This window comes from Trachemys scripta, chromosome 7 (genome assembly GCF_013100865.1).
Source record: "Trachemys scripta elegans isolate TJP31775 chromosome 7, CAS_Tse_1.0, whole genome shotgun sequence".
NCBI classification, from domain to species: Eukaryota; Metazoa; Chordata; order Testudines; family Emydidae; genus Trachemys; species Trachemys scripta.
In genome coordinates, this window is record NC_048304.1 from 3,325,824 (window position 1) to 3,343,020 (window position 17,197).

At 42.0% G+C, this 17,197-nt stretch overlaps 1 protein-coding gene across 4 annotated transcripts in view; it reads right to left on the minus strand.

The window, feature by feature from the left end:
- FHIT (fragile histidine triad diadenosine triphosphatase) overlaps positions 1–17,197 on the minus strand; it is a 1,015,388-nt gene that overhangs the window by 605,947 nt on the left and 392,244 nt on the right. For all 4 annotated transcript variants that reach the window (XM_034776975.1, XM_034776974.1, XM_034776972.1 and 1 more), the window contains one exon: positions 14,263–14,387. In XM_034776975.1, coding sequence (XP_034632866.1) covers positions 14,263–14,365 — 103 coding nt within the window. In that variant the 5' untranslated portion in view covers positions 14,366–14,387. The remainder of the gene's footprint in view (positions 1–14,262; positions 14,388–17,197) is intronic.

Here is a 17,197-nt window from a genome sequence, read left to right on the forward strand (position 1 = left end):
CACAGGAGAACGGCGGCAGTCAACCCTGCGCCATGAGGGCTATTCTCGTAGCTGAAGTTGAGTATCTTAGGTTGACTCCCTCCGCCTCCCCCCAGTGTAGACCAGGCCTTAGTCTTAAAAGAAAGGGATTAGTTAGGTGCTGGCGTTCTGGTTCAAAACACTTGCCTGCTTGTCCCAGCTAATGCAGACTAACAGTTCTGCCTGTAGGACATGCACTGGCAACATGCCTTCAGAGGCCCATGTGCCTTTGAAATACTGAGCAGCTGAAAGCATCGCGGACAGAGCAGTTTTTAAAGCGAGACAACTGACGAAACATGAAAAGTAAAGGAATTACACAAAGGTGCTTTCTTAGCTGGTGTGCAGTAGGCTTTGGTGATAAAAAATTTAGTTGCGAAGGATGAAGAGAGAGTGTGTGTGTGTGTGTGTGTATGTGAGAACACGAGTGTACAGCACACAAAATTTTAAGCCCATTCTCTGAGCTCTTATCTAGAACTCTGCCGCACAAGAGGTCACTATTTAGTCTCTGTGAATGAGATGGATCCCAAAGGCGATCCACAGCATACTAACCAGAGGGGTAGGACCAGAAGAAAACAGGGATCGACCAATTCTGGGCAACAAAAAATAAAAACAAGAGAGGGGGTGAGGGTCACAGGTGCATGATCAGGTCCCCAGAGGGGGATACTGAGCAGAGAACCCTGGACAGTGCCTACTGCTCCTCGAAGGAATCCAAGGAGCTAGTAGACACTGCCCAGAGGAACTCCGCCTGGAGAGGTGAAAAAACAAGTGCACAAAATTCAGCCCTGCAGTCACGGTCGCAGAGACTTCCCCCATCCAAGCCCTCTACTCATAGATCTATAGATGGCCATCATGGCCAACACCAAGAGGAGTTGGCAAGAAGGTCCCGCGACTTTGTGGGACTGCGGATGGGGAGTACGTAAATAACAAACTGCAGCCAGAACCTTAACAGGAGGTTCTGGAGGAATCAGAGTAGGGGCTTCAGCATGGTGCACTGTAAATACGTGTGTGCCAGGATCTCCCTCTCACCACAAGCAAAACTGGTGTCGGGGAGCATGAAAACCATCAACACACCCATACTCACAGTTCCATGTAGTAGCCACCAACTCATATCCCTGGCAGGCCACGACACCAAGGAGGAATATAGGCAGGCCCACTGGGGCCCCCCACCCTCCACAGGTGGTAGCAAGTCCCGCCATTTTGTTACAGGAGGGTGAGGAAATGAATAGTATGGAGCATGAGTGCATAGAGTGGGTTTTGTGATGCGACTCGGAAGTGGACTGGACGGATCGTAGTGAGTCAGCTCCTGTGGGAGGTTCAATGCAGCTGGGGAGGCTTGTGGGGCAAGGGCCCACCATGCAAGAGGTCAGGATATCTGTAGGCCAAAGAAGGATGAAGTAGAATATGGCTTTCCTACTGCAAACTTTATAGGCCAATTCCACGCACTGCTTCCTATGCAGGAATGGCCTCTTCTCCTAGCTATGCTCCTAACTATGCTTTTTAAACTGCTTCATCAGTACAGCGTTAATTTACGCCAGTGCAAGCCCATAGTGTAGATCTGCTGCACTCATATAAACAATGACTTGCACTAGTGTAGTTTACCACGGTTTCAAATCAATGCAGGTCACTTCTTTACATTGGCGCAATGTGTCGACAATACAGTTTTCACCAGAGCAGCAACTTCCATATAACTACAGTGAAGCAAATTAACCCAGTGTAGACATGTCCTTATCATGATGGGTCCTCCTTTTAGACAGTGAGCATAACTACAGTGAGCATCTTCAAATGCAGTTTCCCCTGCTCTGAGTGAAATATCATCCGTTTGTTTGTAGACTGCAAACTACATGACTCCAGCCCTGAGATAATTAACTACCCTCCTTATCGCCACTTGAATTGAGCAGTTTACATACATCCCGCTGAGCCATTGTTCAATGGACAGTTTAAGCTGAAGCCTTGTCTAAGAGTTTCATATGCAGATTTGCAGTTGCATAAGAAGTTGTGGGATATAAAAAACAAAACTAGAATTTAAAAAAATACACCAAAAATCATAGTCGGTAGCTGATTTTTCTCCCAGTTATCCCGATTTTCATAAAATATTTCAACTCAGTAGTTTGAGCACTTCCATACCTATCGCCCAGACCCCCTTGTGCAGTCTAACTGTTGGGAAGTCTGTTTTCCATGCTATGCAGTTAGACTGGTATTTTTAAAAGTGCCCAGCCCTGGCCTAGGTGGCGGGTGTGCAAATATAATAATTTAGGAATACTACTCTGCAATCCTTTATGAATAACTGGAATCGTTTCTGTAGAACTATTTGGATGTTTACTGTACGCTTATGCAGGTTTCAGTTAATAGAAGCAGGAAGGCTAGACAATGGCTCCAGCTGAAACACTTCAAGCAGTTAAGAGACAAAGACGATGGTTTTAAGCATGAGGATCCCACTTCCTTGGTCCAGCAAAGTAGTTTCACCAATGCTGGGATTGAACAGCTCGAAAGGACAATAAAGAATATAACTGTCCCCGTATTGAGAGGTGGGGGCACTCGTGAGGGAGCTGTTTGCAGCCATGCCAACTCTCCCAAATTGATCACAAGAGTTGTGATTTCTGAGTAAAATTAAGCCTCACTCATGATCTCGTGATTCAAATTTCAAATTTCAGGATTTTTTTTCCCCAGCCAGACAAGAGTTACCCCACCCTAAACAAAGGAATGTGGTTACTCTACTAGGCAGTTAATTCCAAAGTACTTTGAAAGAATTCATTTACAAATCAGATAAATAAAGTGATCAAGCTAACAAGTGGGGGCAAGAGACAGTGAGGCTAACCCCCAGATGGGAAGAAAACCTTCATCTTAGCCAAAGAAGGGGGGGGAGGGCCAACCCTCAAATAAGAAATTGAATCAACTGGAAAAAAAGCCTGACATCTGAGAGTTCTAAAAGTGAGGCTTAATTTTACTTAGAAATCCAGCTGTCAGCCCCAAGCAGTTGCTCCCCTGCCAGCCTGCGAAGTGGGAGAGGGGACCCCAAGGCTGGGGAGGGTGAAGAACCCTAAGGAGCGGAGGTGAGGCTGACAGCTGTGGGAGGGCTGAAGTTAGAGGGCTGTATTGATGGTGGGCTGGGTTCTGAGCAGATGGGATGAGGGTTGGAAGGGCTGAACTGATGGGGTGGTGATGGTGGACTGGGAGACAGGATTAATTGCTGGACAGGAGATGGGCAGATGTTGGGGGTGAAAGCTCCGGAAGCAGGGCAAAATCACCATATCCAGTACATGTGGGAGAGTGAGCAACACTAACTGTCGTATTCACACCCCTGGAGATGGGCAGGGGGAGTTCAAACACCAGGAGGCTGACCTAAAAACACAATACAACCTTTTTTAAAAAAATGTCATGATTTGTGGCCAATCCCGTGATTTTGGGGGGTTCGTCTCAGGATTTTTGATCTCTTGAAGTTGGCAATACTGTTTGTGAGGAACAGACCCCACTTAGGGTCTGAAGAACTTAGGCCTTACCCTGTGGTAAGCTTTAGGCTACATTCATGTGTACCCCACCTTTCCCTGTTTTTTAAAACGTGTTCTCGCGTTACACTTTGTTCCTATTGTCGAGATTAAACAATGCTTTGGTTTCAGAAGGCTGCTGTCTGACCACCAAAGGGGAGAACTAAAGGAACCCAAACCCACTCGGGCCTGGCGGGGTAAGCACAGTTCATCTGTAGCCCAGGACCCAGTCTAAGAGGGGGAGAATGATGGGATTGTACCCCAGAAAAGGTAACGACATGAGGCCTACGCTCGTAAGGCTACGCTCAGAAGGTACATCTACGGGATACATACCCTGCAGCTGGCCCAGGCCAGCTGACTCTGCTCCAGGCCAAAATATTGCTGTATAGACACTTGGGCTCAGGCTGGAGCCCAAGTTCTGGCACCCTGCAATGGGGGAGGGTCCCAGAGCTTGGGCTCCAGCCCGAGCCCAAACATCTACTCAGCAATTTTTAGCCCTGCAACTCAGCCGTGCCCACGGGTCTTTTATCCACGCATAGACACAGCCAGAGAGGCCAGAGAAGGGGTTTAGACGTTCAGCCAGCCCTGTAACTGACAGCTAACTATGAGATCCTCCATGTTGCCAACTTTCGTGATTTCGTCATGAGTCTGATAATTATTGTGTTCCTTAAAGCTCCACCTCCTGGAGTCAAGTGGATAGGTGATGATTTCAGCTTTCATTCTTAAAGAAAAAGTAAGTTTCTAGCCCTCATGACTGTGGCGAAAGCTTTAAAATGTGACCCCAGTACACCCTAAAGGCTCACAAAGGAGAAGGCAAATAAAAAGAGCCCCAAATCTATTACTTTTACATAATCTCATGATTTTAAAGACCACCTCATGATTTTTGGTAAGCCTGACTCATGGTTTTTAAACATTTGGATTTGGCCATACTGAATCCTTGAAGTGAATAGAGGTTCTGTCATTCACTTCCATAGGAGCAGAGCTACATCAGTGATGAGCTTTTAAAAACCGCTCTCCTCCGTTTCTAGGACAGTGAGATGCACTAGAGACAGTATGGAGTCCCTTTCTACCCTTATACCAATACCTGTGTTCCTTGCATGAATGATGCAGGTCTCCAACACAAAAGCTTTTTTTTTTTTTTTTTTTTTTTGCACTGGGACAGTGGGGGAGGGGAATCTTAAAAAATCATAGCAAGATTACCATCAAAATGGAGATTACCATCTAACATTAAGTGCCAGACTGAAGTCAGTGGGACTACTCCTGTGAGTAAATGGTCCCACATGGGAGTAAGGGAGTTTCCATCTGACCCAAGGAATACAACTTATTTTTTTTTAATCACCATTTAGAGATGACTGTACACACACACTTAGTAAGCCAGGTGTAGTCGATAGGCGGAGTACGGACCAAGTCTGGACCACCTTATGCTTTTCAACGGACCCTGAAATCTTTTTATTTACTTATTCATTTTTTAATTACTGTGTCTGGAGTCTGGATCTTGACTATACCTTGACCAAGAAATTTGGACCTTGACAAAAAACAATTGACTACCCCTGTAAAGTATGCCTTTAATTTATATTCACTGGCAAAACCTACAATAATTATGTGAGCTACTTAGTAATTATAAATACATTAAAATAATTTTCCTCTCTTATATTATAAGCCCTCTTGAAAATAAGAATTCAGACACTAAGGACAGCATTTCTGAGCAGTTTTGTTTCATTATCAAGATACAATGTAAAATAATCTACTGCTTGAAAATATCTGTTTTTTCTCAGTTGACTAAGTGTGTGTTTTTAATAAAAATGGATCATAGAATTGTAGGAATGGAAGGGACCTTGAGAGGTCATCTAGTCCAGTCCCCTGCACACGACAGGACTAAGTATTTAAAAGGATGACCCCTTTTAAGAAAAGTATAACTCTAAAATGAGGTATGACCCCTGGAAATATGTTCTACTGATCATCCATTGCTCACGCGGTATTACCTTGCCTCACTGTGTAAAATTTGGAGTTCAGCTTCAGAGATGACCTCGCAATTTTTCCCTTTTGGTGGTTTTACTGTATTGCAAGTCAATTGTAGAATTACTCTTCCTAACATACATGTTGATTAGCAAAATATATGTAGTTCTTTTTAAAGGCTTACATGGATTCATTTGATATTAATATAATAGGGTTTCATCTCCCACAGAGCAATGACAAAAATCACAGGTCAGCAGATTACTACATCCCCTTCACATTTTGGGAACTGGAATTTTTAGTCATTAACAGACATACTAATTTTAGAGGTGGGAAGGAGCACACTATGGAACTTGCAGGACATGGGGAATCAGTGCAAAGGAAATATACTACTTTAAAGAAGTATGATAAAAATTAAGTACTGATGTACAAATTAACAATATTACCGTATGTTTAACCCTTACTCAGACTAATGAAACGTCTCACAAAAGCAAGGGTTATGGAATAGACCATAAAACAGCTTTATGTCCGGCCTGATCCAATATCTGTTGAAAGAAACAGGAGTCCTTCCATTGACTTCAAAGGGCTTTGGCTGCGGCCCTTAAAACAAAATTAACCAAACATTCACATAATAGACAAACTCATTTTTCTCTCATGCCTTTCTACTGAAGGAACTCCTAAATACTATATTAATGGACACAGATGTGAAGCATCTGCAGAAAATACTAACAGTATTTTCATATATATATATGCACATACATATACACACACACACACACATATACACATACACGCAAACATACTTATCAACAATCCAGTCTACATTATTGCATTATGTAAGTGCAAATATGCATATACTGCAAAATAACTGCATTTGATTTACTATGCCTCCGAATTTTACAGCAATTTTTAAAGCTAATCTTATTTAGACTAAATTTAATATCAATAGGTTATAACATTGTCACAAATTATTTTAAATTAATCCAGACATAACCTCATTTTTGTGTTTTATTTCAGAATTCTCATATCTATGCATAAAGTATAAACCATTTAATCAGTAGCACTGACTTTAGGAAAGACTAGCACATAACATTAATTGAAAATGTCTCATTTTTCATCCAGATTTGTGGCCTAATCTTATCATCTTTATTGAACCAATACATAAAATTCCAGGCGAATTTTGCCTAAACATTGACTGCAGGATCAGACCAGGAAGGCTGGGATTCAATGAGTTTATAATCATTAGACCTGGTGTTACATATTACTAAACAACAGAGCTGGCCAAAAAGAATTTGACAGAACAGTTTTCCATTGAAAAATGCAGTTTTGTCAAAATTAACATGTTTTGGGCACATATCTTTTCAATGACATTTTTAAAGGGAAAAGGTTAAAATGAATAATTTTGACTTCCTCCTTTCATTTTTTTCATTTGCTTTTGACTTACGTTAAAATATAATGAATAATTTATTGTAATATTTGATAAGCCAAAATGAAGTGCATTTAAACAAAGTGAAAATGACACATTTTACCTTATCAAAATAAAGTGATTTGAAAGAAAACAGTGAAATATTTTGATGCTCCTGAATTGAAATTTAATCAGAATTTTTGCTTTGCCAGAAATATTACAAATCTGAATTTTTGTTCAGATTTAAAAAAAAAAATGGAATGTTGAAATTTCCCATGAAATGGAAATGCTGGTTTCCAACCAGCTCTACTAAAAAAAGCATACAACAATGTTATAAAACAGAAGAGAAATACTGATGGACTGTTTTAGACATTAATTCAAGGGATGAGTGAATCAATTTACATATATTTAAACCCACTCAAATCTTTACCTAAAACTAGTACCAAATCTAGACAGAATCTCTTTGTTGGCTCAGAAAAATGTGGAAATTTTTCCTTAAGATTTCAAGTTTTGTATTTATTTCTAAGCACACTTTTCTTGGTCAGGAAGATGCACAGAGTAACAAAATGACCAAGGCTTGAGTTGCTTAGTTTCTAATTCAGCCACAAGAAGAAACACTAGACAGCCCTAAGAAAGCCCGCTCATGAGAGATTTCAAGTTCTGCAGACCAGACAAGGTTCTTCGGATAGTTTGCATAAGTGTCCAGGCTTCTGGATGCTCGTGTGCGCTAACTTTTTATCCCTTAGAGATTCAGCCAACATTAATCAACTCCCAGAAATTCCCAGTAGAGCAGTGGCATCACCATTAAAGTGACTAATTTCTGCACTAAGGGGAAAGCTTATCCCCACACAATAAATCCAGGTAGTTGAACATGACTGAGAAGATCCCAGCAGAGCTGGTGTGAAATCCTCCCTCAGCTAGATAGATCATGGAGTAGCAGCAGAGAACTACATTTGCTACTTCAGACCCAGGACACCAAAAGTGCCCACCGCATGTGCGCCTCCCACCTACCCTTCTAAAGGGTGTAATGAATGGTGGCTCCACATTGTTCCAGCTTCAAAATTGACCGGTGTGCTGCAGCACATAGTGCATCGCAATGCATGGAAGGTGTGAATCCCAAATGAACAATCAAAGCCCTACCCGTCAGTCAGTCGATGGAACCAGAATGTTTCCCCTTGACATCACCCTGTAGGGGCATCTGCTTCAACTAACTTTGTTGTTGTTGATTAAAATGAACAAGTCATAATAGCTATCTCAGCACAGGACATCTCCTGAGCCATGAATGACTGGGCCATTAACTCTACCTGGCAATGAAATCTCCAGAAAACTCCAGAGGCTTTGGGCTTGTATTTCTCAGTTTCCAACAACCAGGAATACTTCCGTGCTCTCAGTGGAAAACAACAGTACAGTCTAGCCCCAAAACATGTCAATACTGTATGTGCAGAACAGCCAAATTGTGACATATCTCTCAATGTAGAAAACTTTTCTTTACAATGAAAGTTGGCTGAAAATTCCTTTATAAACATCTAGTCTCTTTTTTATTTATATAAATATTGTGTGCATCCGTGTATATTTATTTATTAGGGGTCAGTGTGTCCTCGATGAATTATTGTTCCAGGTTGGAAAGCTTGATCTTTCTAATAACCAATTCACTGACCTGTTGAAAAATGCTTTGTGTAATATAGTATTGCCATAGAACTGATGTTTGTCTCTGTCATTACATATTGCATTCAATCAATTTACAAATGTCGCTGTGTTCCTCTTATGCTAGCACTCTTTATAGCATCCCAAACAGAAATCCAAAAAATCAATACCTTGTCTGCTGAAAACAATAGGACATAACAAATGAATAATTTTATTTACAATAAAATCCTAGCCCCCAAATGGATTCTACCAATGTTCAAATTCATTTTTCATGCTTAACAAAGATGAAAGCAAGAACGTAGTACAAGGCAAAGAAAAAGGCACAGTGATAAAAAACAGTTTAAAATTATTGAGGACGTGAGCAGAAGATATGCAAAGCTGTATAACACTTCAGTGAAAATGGCAGTATCTCCTCCAAATATTTCTATCAGCACAAGCGTGCAACAGGAAGCATCTTCCCCTGCTAATGAGCTGATGGATTTAATTAAAGAAGAAATTCTGCTGTGCGCCACTAAACCACGGCATCAGTATGAGTCGGAAGCGTCAAGGTTTCAGTTTTCACATCCATTCAGAACTCAGAGAGGACAGACTGCAAACCTGGAATACAGGCCGGAGCTGGGCAGCAAACCGCAGTGGCTATAAGGTAAAGGCGGCTCAGAGCACTACAGAAAAGCCCTGCTCAGGCTCACTTTAGCTGTTCTCTTTGCTTCCTTCTTTCAGCGCTCTAGTTCGGTCTTTCAATCATTTAGTAAAAATAAGGAAAATCTTACAAAGTACAGTTTAAAAAAATAAAACTTATCCTGGTGTGCATGGTTTGCATAATCCAGTTCATGCCAGCAGCATTCATAGTGCTAGGCTCTACTCTTATGGGGTCCTGCTCACTTTGACCACTTACTGCCTGTGGTTTATTCCCTTCATTTTAAGAACATTCCAATGCTCTTCTTGAGGTTGGAAGTCCACTCAAAATGCTGTGTGCATTTTGCACACAGCAGCAAAACCATGGCCTCGCCTTCATTTCACCTCCCCCCGCCCCTTACCACAGGCCACACCCCTTTCCACAGCTAGTGATGGTGGGAGTGCTATCCTGGAGCAGGGCGTCCACTCTTAACGAGACCGTGGCTGGCCCCTGTGCCGGCTTGCAGCGGGTAGTGCTGCTGAACAATAACCCCCCACACCATAAACTAAGCTTCAAAGGTCAACTGAGGGCACTGTTGGCACATAAGCACCAAGCTGTATAAACCTCCCAAACTATTACTGCAGCAAAAAGTTATCTATATTAGAAACAATTAAGTCTCCCAAAGCAAGAACCCCAAAAGGGCAATTGTTGCAGCCCCTCTCTTCCCTTAGAGTCTGGTTCTCCTGTATTTGCCGCACTGATTTAGGAATACTCCCCTCCGAAACCCAGGAACTGGATTTCTAAGGGGCTCCCTATTGCATGAGATTTCACACACAAGGGTTGCACATCTCTCTCCATCCTCACCCAAATTTCAGAAAAGACAAGATTCCTAGTACCCGACTGTGCCTAATATTAACATCCCAGTCAATTCTCTAATCTAACAAAAGGTCTTACTAATAAAGAATCTACAGTGTCCACGATAGATGTGGAATGTACCTGACTGCTCAAGGTGGGGAGGGTGGGTGGGGGCGGGAAGGGAGAGGGTGAATGGGCTTCTTGCACTCTCATACCCAGATGCAGGAATAGGGCAAATCGAGGTTTGCCAGTGCTCTCTCCTTGTGCTCTGGGTTCTCAAAGGAGCATGACGACAGCCCTACCCACCTCTGCCCTGGACACATGTTTTGGGGAGAACATATAGCATCCTTTGAAACAGTACAGAGCCACTTGCACAACACCCATGTGTAACCCACGCTGATACTCTGTCTCCCTCTATTGGCTGGGCCACACGGAGGTTTATGAGACTGTTGCTGATTTCAAGCAAATGAACCTAGATCTTGTAGCTCAGGCAATTGACGGTCATCATTTTGGATCCACATATCCCAGATTTGATTCCTGATGATGATGATCCAATCCCCCCAAGCTTACAAATAAACTTACATCCCTGAAGTAACTAGAGCCTAATCTTGATGCATGCTGGGAAGATCAATGAGGCAGAATCCCTTCAGGAGATGGAGAGCAGTCCCATGCCACCCCAAAAATATATATATTTACTACTCTTTGTTCCTGTTAGCCCTGCTGAGGCAGCACATCTCTGGGTGCTTGAACTGGGTTACAGTCTGGCTCACACCTCATCAACTGAGTTGTTAACTAAATTCCAGTTCCAGGGGCCTTATTACTGGTGGTGTGGGAGCCAGAAAGAACAGGTTGAATTTGCAGGGCTGGCAGTTAGGAAAAAGCAGCATTTTCAGTTGTAAACTGAGCAAATGCCCTATAGCGCCACCGAGACAAAACCACTGAGCTCCATGATGCCATTTTTACAGAAGCACTTTTCAGTCTATAACTGTACTTTGAGAACGATTACAGCAGATTCAAGACTCCCACCCTACATTCCTTTTAAAGATGGAATTTCAGCCTTACAAGTTAATTAAAGCCACCACCTGGAGTGAGCTGGCTTTCATACTGATTTCCTTTGTCTCGCTAATTCATAAGCATTAATATTTTATTTTCTACTGAAAAAACAAAAATGAAAAGGAATGTCTAAGTGTGCCAAAGACAAGGCAGATAAAATTATTGCAATAAAGCACAGGAAATACACTTGTTACTGCCAGGTCTTTAAACGAATGCTGCATTATACAGGCATTTTACAGGCATACAACTGCAAATTGCTCTATTTTACATGCTGTATTCTCTCCTTAGCATCATGATCTTTTCCATTTTGTTCTTATTGTAATGAGGGAGAGAAAGGGCTGGGTTTTTGTTTTTATTATCCGAACATTTGTTCAACGGAAAACAAAGACCACATTATACATTAAACCACATGAGCTATTAAAACAATGTGCCAGTATCAAATGTGCTGCAAAACTCATTATGGGACAACAAAACTAAACCTGTGCACATAAATGTATCTACCAAACAGAGAGCAGTAACTATACAGCTAAAGTTTATAGACCTTTAATTATTGAAGAAGGAAAGAAGCTTGTAATAATTAAGTTTTATAGGCTCCTTAAACCTTTACTCCTTGCTCCCCACAAAACTTTAAAAACAAACATTTCCATCTGAAGCACCTTTTTATATTTAACCATCAAATTTACCCATTCAATATACTAATTGACAATGTCATTAATCGTTGTTTTAAAACTTCCACATACAGTAGCTATAAATTTTAATTACAATCAGACCTGGATATTCCATACAGCATTGTATTGTCTAGGTACTTGCAAGAGCCAAGTCTCCAAGAGTGATTGTATCGATAATATTTTAATTTGATTGCTTTGAAAATAGGACTGAAAATAGGATTAATTAATTAATAAGATACATGGTGCGTAGCGTGCAATAGACCTAACAACAGATCGTTACAGCCCCTTTTCCTGGCTCCTCCAGGACTGCCTTTTACATTTTTGGCTGCACTTCTCCCTCCACCTCCTTATATACGCACACCCTATCCATGGCCCCACAAAGTCACAGGATCTCCTCGTCAACTTCCTCCTAGCGATGGCCAAGGTGGCTGTCTAGAACACCACAGAGAGGATGTTGGCCGAGAAGGTTCTCTGCAACTGTGGGGCCTATTTCCAATCCTCCCTCCGTTCATGTATCCGGGCGGAGTTCCTCTGGGCAACGTCAGCTGGCTCCCTTGACACCTTCGAGCAGCAGTGGGTGCTGTCCGGGGTTCTCTGCTCAGTGTCCCCTGCGGGTTCCATATTTTTGACCCTTAGACCTTCACACCCGGCCTTGTTATTTTTTCCATTGTCCCCCATTTTGGGGCTCTGTGTTTTCGGGCTCTGTGGATCCTCCCTATAGGCTGGGGGAGGGTCCTTTAGCCATGGATGGGCTTGTGCCCGCTCACCTCCCCAGAACCCAACAGAACATATTGTTTCAAAAACTGAACTTCTCACTCAATACTTTAAAATAGCTTATACACTGGTCAGTTAGGGACGTGAAGTTTCTATAAACTCTTCTAAGGGTACATCTACACTAGAAATGCTGCAGCTGCATTGCTGTAGTGTAGATAGTTATTACAGTGATGGAAGAGATTCTTCTGTCACTGTAATAAATCCACCTCTCCATCAACCCACTGCGGTCTACACCAGGGCGTAGGTCGACTCATTGGGCATGACATTTTTCACAGCCCTGAGAGATGTTGTTAAACTGACCTAACTTTGTAGTGTCGACCAGCCCTTACTCCATAATATTTTTGGCATAAAATCTTATACAAAATCCCCTGTGCACAACTCCCTTTCAAATAACCTTCCTTATATGCCTTTTTTGAGTGCCAGGTATTTGTTACAGAATTGAGATGTTTGGTTCTTATGCTTAGTAAAATGTAATACCACACCCAGGAGGGACAAAAGGGTTTTGATGAAAATCAGTGATTGTAAACATGCCATCAACCCCCCCCCCCCCCACAGGATTGGAATACTTTTGACAATTCAAAAAGTTGATTTGTGTGTCTATTCTCCACCCAATATTTACACTTAGGCTAGGTCTATACTACCCGCCTGAATCGGTGGGTAGAAATCGACCTCTCGGGGATCGATTTATCGCGTCCCGTCGGGACACGACAATCGATCCCCGAATCGACGTTCTTACTCCACCAGCGGAGGTGGGAGTAAGCGCCGCCAACAGAAAGCCGCAGAAGTCGATTTTGCCGCCGTCCTCACAACGGGGTAAGTTGGCTGCGATACGTCGAATTCAGCTACGCTATTCACGTAGCTGAATTTACGTATCTTAAATCGACTCCCCCCTGTAGTGTAGATGTACCCTCAGATGGGATTTTAAAAAATGCAAAGCACTGCCTAACTCTTCCCCTATAGGGCTTGGACTATTGAATTCCATGGGAGCAGACCAGACCCACACTGAACACTTTTGAAAATCCTACCCTGGACTTCCACTGAAATTAGTGGGAGTTGCACACAAACACAGGGCCAGGCACAGATGGCCGACTGCCTCCTATGGGGGCCCCAGAATAGAGGCACTTAGCGGGGCAGGCTCAAGGGAACTTCCAGAGTCTGTGATACACCACCACAATTCCTACTATGTGTTTGAATAGATAGATGGGTCTTGTTTTCAACAATGGGTCTAATTTTTCCTCAGGAAATGTATCTGATTAAACAGGTGGTTTGCTTAGTCCATTCCTACACAGAGTCACAGAAGCAAGTAAATTTTGCTTTAAAGTGACCTGTCTTTAAAATAGTCACCTGAACAACTTTTACCACCATTTGACAAATACGGTACATTTAACTCCAAGAAAACACATTGAAAATGCTCTGAAAAGCATTTACTTACATCTAAAAATATGTGGCAGCATTAAAAAGGAAATAGCCTGCTTTTTTCAGCATAGTATGAAATTTAAACAGAAGTACCTCATAGACTTAAAAATCCTTTTAGAAGCACCTGTTTATTTATACATCTTCAGTGGTGAAAAGGTCAGTAGAAAATTCACCTCTAAGGTCACAGTTGCTAAGCAACCATTTTCAGAAGTTCTGCAACACTGATCAAGCATATTACATCCCACTGACTGGTTTCAGAATAAATAAGAGTAACATCTTACCAGGTCTTCAGAGTGAGCAGAATTCTCCTTCTCCTTGGGAGACTGAGTATCTAGAGCCCATGAGTGTCCACTTCAGAAGCTTTTATGAAAAGGATACGCCCAGGGACCACTGGCTTCCTGTTTACAAGCGCAAAGGACAGTTCGGTCTTCAGAAACACAAACGAGGGCTTGATGAGGTGTTGTCCAAATCGGAACGACATGATCAATTCCAATATTCAGGATCTATCAGAGACAATAATGGAGATGATGGGGGCATCCGCATAATATGCAGAGTGATCATATGAATAAGATTATAACAATTTGGGAGGAGGAGTGTGTGGGGGGGGAAATGAGTGAAGCCCATTTGGCTCACCAAGGCTCCTTGCACTTTTAGCACTTCACTTCCCCCCCTCTGCCCCCCCAGCCCCATTTGGCATCTATTTGGTTACCAAAGGACTTTTGTGTTCTCTATCTTATCAAGCTTTCCATAAACATACTATTCTCTGTCTGGAAACGGCTGTTCAATGTTCCGAAATTACTGATTATTATTGTTAATTTCCATTTTTACCCAGTTGTGTATCATGATCTCGGCACGCCTACAGAAGACAGGACTGAGTGTTGACAATATTTCTCTCCATTTTTCATAGGGTTCATTTATTTGTACAGAATAAGCTTGGGAAAGCATAAACGGTATCTCGCTGAACCTGAATCACAATTCATGTTAATACATACAATGATTAATAGAACAGAGTAATTACATATTCCAGATCAGAAAAAGCAGAAATTACTCAGTAGAACAAATATAGCCAGAATGAAGAAATAAAAAATAACTATTTACACTTAGTCCAACCTCTGATGGCAGATGGAAAGAAAATCTAAAGAAAAAATGTGAGAGGAATCTGCAAGATTTTGCAGGATTGGTGTTAGCATTCAGCCATTAGAACTAACAGACGCTCACTTCCATTTACTCTAATCTGTCATCAGTGTTTCTTCTTAGGGCTTGTTTACATGGTACCTTAGTCCGCACCAGCTGGGTTGTAAATTCTACTGTGTAGAAATGTGACATGCATGAACCGGATCATGTGGACTAAAAGATCCCTAGTGCACATAGCATAGTACTGTTTGAAATGGGAATACATTAATGCGCACTAGCGAACTTTTAGTGCACACTAGCAGAGCCCACACAGGTCAGTTAGTGTGTGACATGCTGGTGCTCATTAGAACTTATGCCCAAGGTGATGCAGACTATGACATCGTGTAGTCAAGCCCTTAAATAACTCAAGCACAGCCCTGGGAGGCCTCCGTCTATGACTCCAAGTTTGGGTGGGATCTCTAGGTATTTTAGCCAATCAGAGTTAATAGAGTAGCTGCAGGGCAAAACATGAAGTAATAAAGGGCCTGGGCAAGGAATCCATTATGTGAGCCAGACCTTGTGACACAATATTTAAACCAAATCACAAGCCCGATAATCTGACATCAGAGCAATAACCATAGCAGTTTCATGTAGGAAACAGTAACACAACCGGTGATTATATTTTCAGGGAATACACATCCAGATACACTAGAGAGTATCCTGGTAGGTCTCTGTAACGATTGGTTTGGTCCTTTTCTCAGATCTCTAGCCCATGGAATATAGAAGGTGGGAGAGAGGGCTACAGGATTCTCAAACTTCAAGCTTTAACATGTGGTGCCCCTTTCCAGTAGCTGCGTGTCAAATTCAGTGTCCTAGAAGATAGGTCTCTTCTTGCATTCATATTAAAACCGAAACTTGGCCAGATATAACAGCAAGGCTCTGTTTAGCTACTAGAAGCTTTGCTTAACAGATGGGAATGCCTTTTTTGTTGTTGCTGGGCTCACGTCTGGGAACATAAGTATTGTTATGGCCTTCACCCAGTAAAACACACCTCTTCTTCCCTAGCTGCCAGCAGCAATTGTTATTGGTATTTTTATTGTGAGTGTTTATCATCCTTATTAACATACACACACACAAACTCACTTTTAGGTACTAAAACCAGAGATAGAGTCTGTTTTATTTATTGGAGGAAACATTTCTCACAAAAAGAGGCAGAACCTGCCGAAGAGAGGTATGGAATAAGCAAAACTGCTATCTGGTGATGGAACTGTTACCTAAGTTTTCACTAGTTAAAGAATCAAATGCACCACACATTCCCTTACACCTGGCACCAGTATGTACCACCAAAAGTGCTTGCTCCACTTGCAGATTACTGACAGCTGGAAGCAGTGTCCAGAAGACACAGGCTCCTCCTTTAAATAGGGCCAGATCTCTCAGTCTACTTCAATGAAGCGACGCCAATGTATACCAGCTGAGGATCTGGTCCATACTGCGTAACTTAGCAAATGTCAGAAAGGTGAACAGACAGCCCCACAGACACTCTGCTACTATTTTCTGTTGCAGAATCATGGATTTCTCATTGATTGCCTTAGACAGACCAACATAACAATAAGACAGACTGAATTCATGAGAGCTATGACCTTCCTCACTTTAGGGTCTTATTTAGATTCATTTTCCTTAACCCATCCTGTAAATTTGTGCCTACCATTTTACAAGCATGACCATTTGTGTTCACAAACAACAATTCAGAGAAATTTGGCAGTCTAACGAATCTAGCTGACCAATCTGGGCACACAGATTCTATCTTTTCCTGGCCCAAAACAGTAGGTGAAAATTTAGACTAATACGCTAACAGATAAATATCTACTACAAGGTACTAAACATCCTCTGTCTCCCCCCACCTTGACAATTGTGGGTGCTCAGCACTTCTGAAAAATCAAAACCCTTAATTTTAACACTTTCTATTGTTTACAAATGTTGGGGTAAAAAAAAAAAGTGTTAAGCAAAGTGTACCAGGTCTGGTACAAATAAAAGTGCACCAAGGCTAACCACATTCACCAAATTTCATCCTTATTAATTCAAAGTTCATTATAAACTTTTCTCCCCTAAAAGTTTATAATGTCAGCACTCATTCACCTTCTTCATACAGGCTCTAATGTGATTCAGGCAGCATGGTGTAATCTACTGCGTGGGGGCAGGA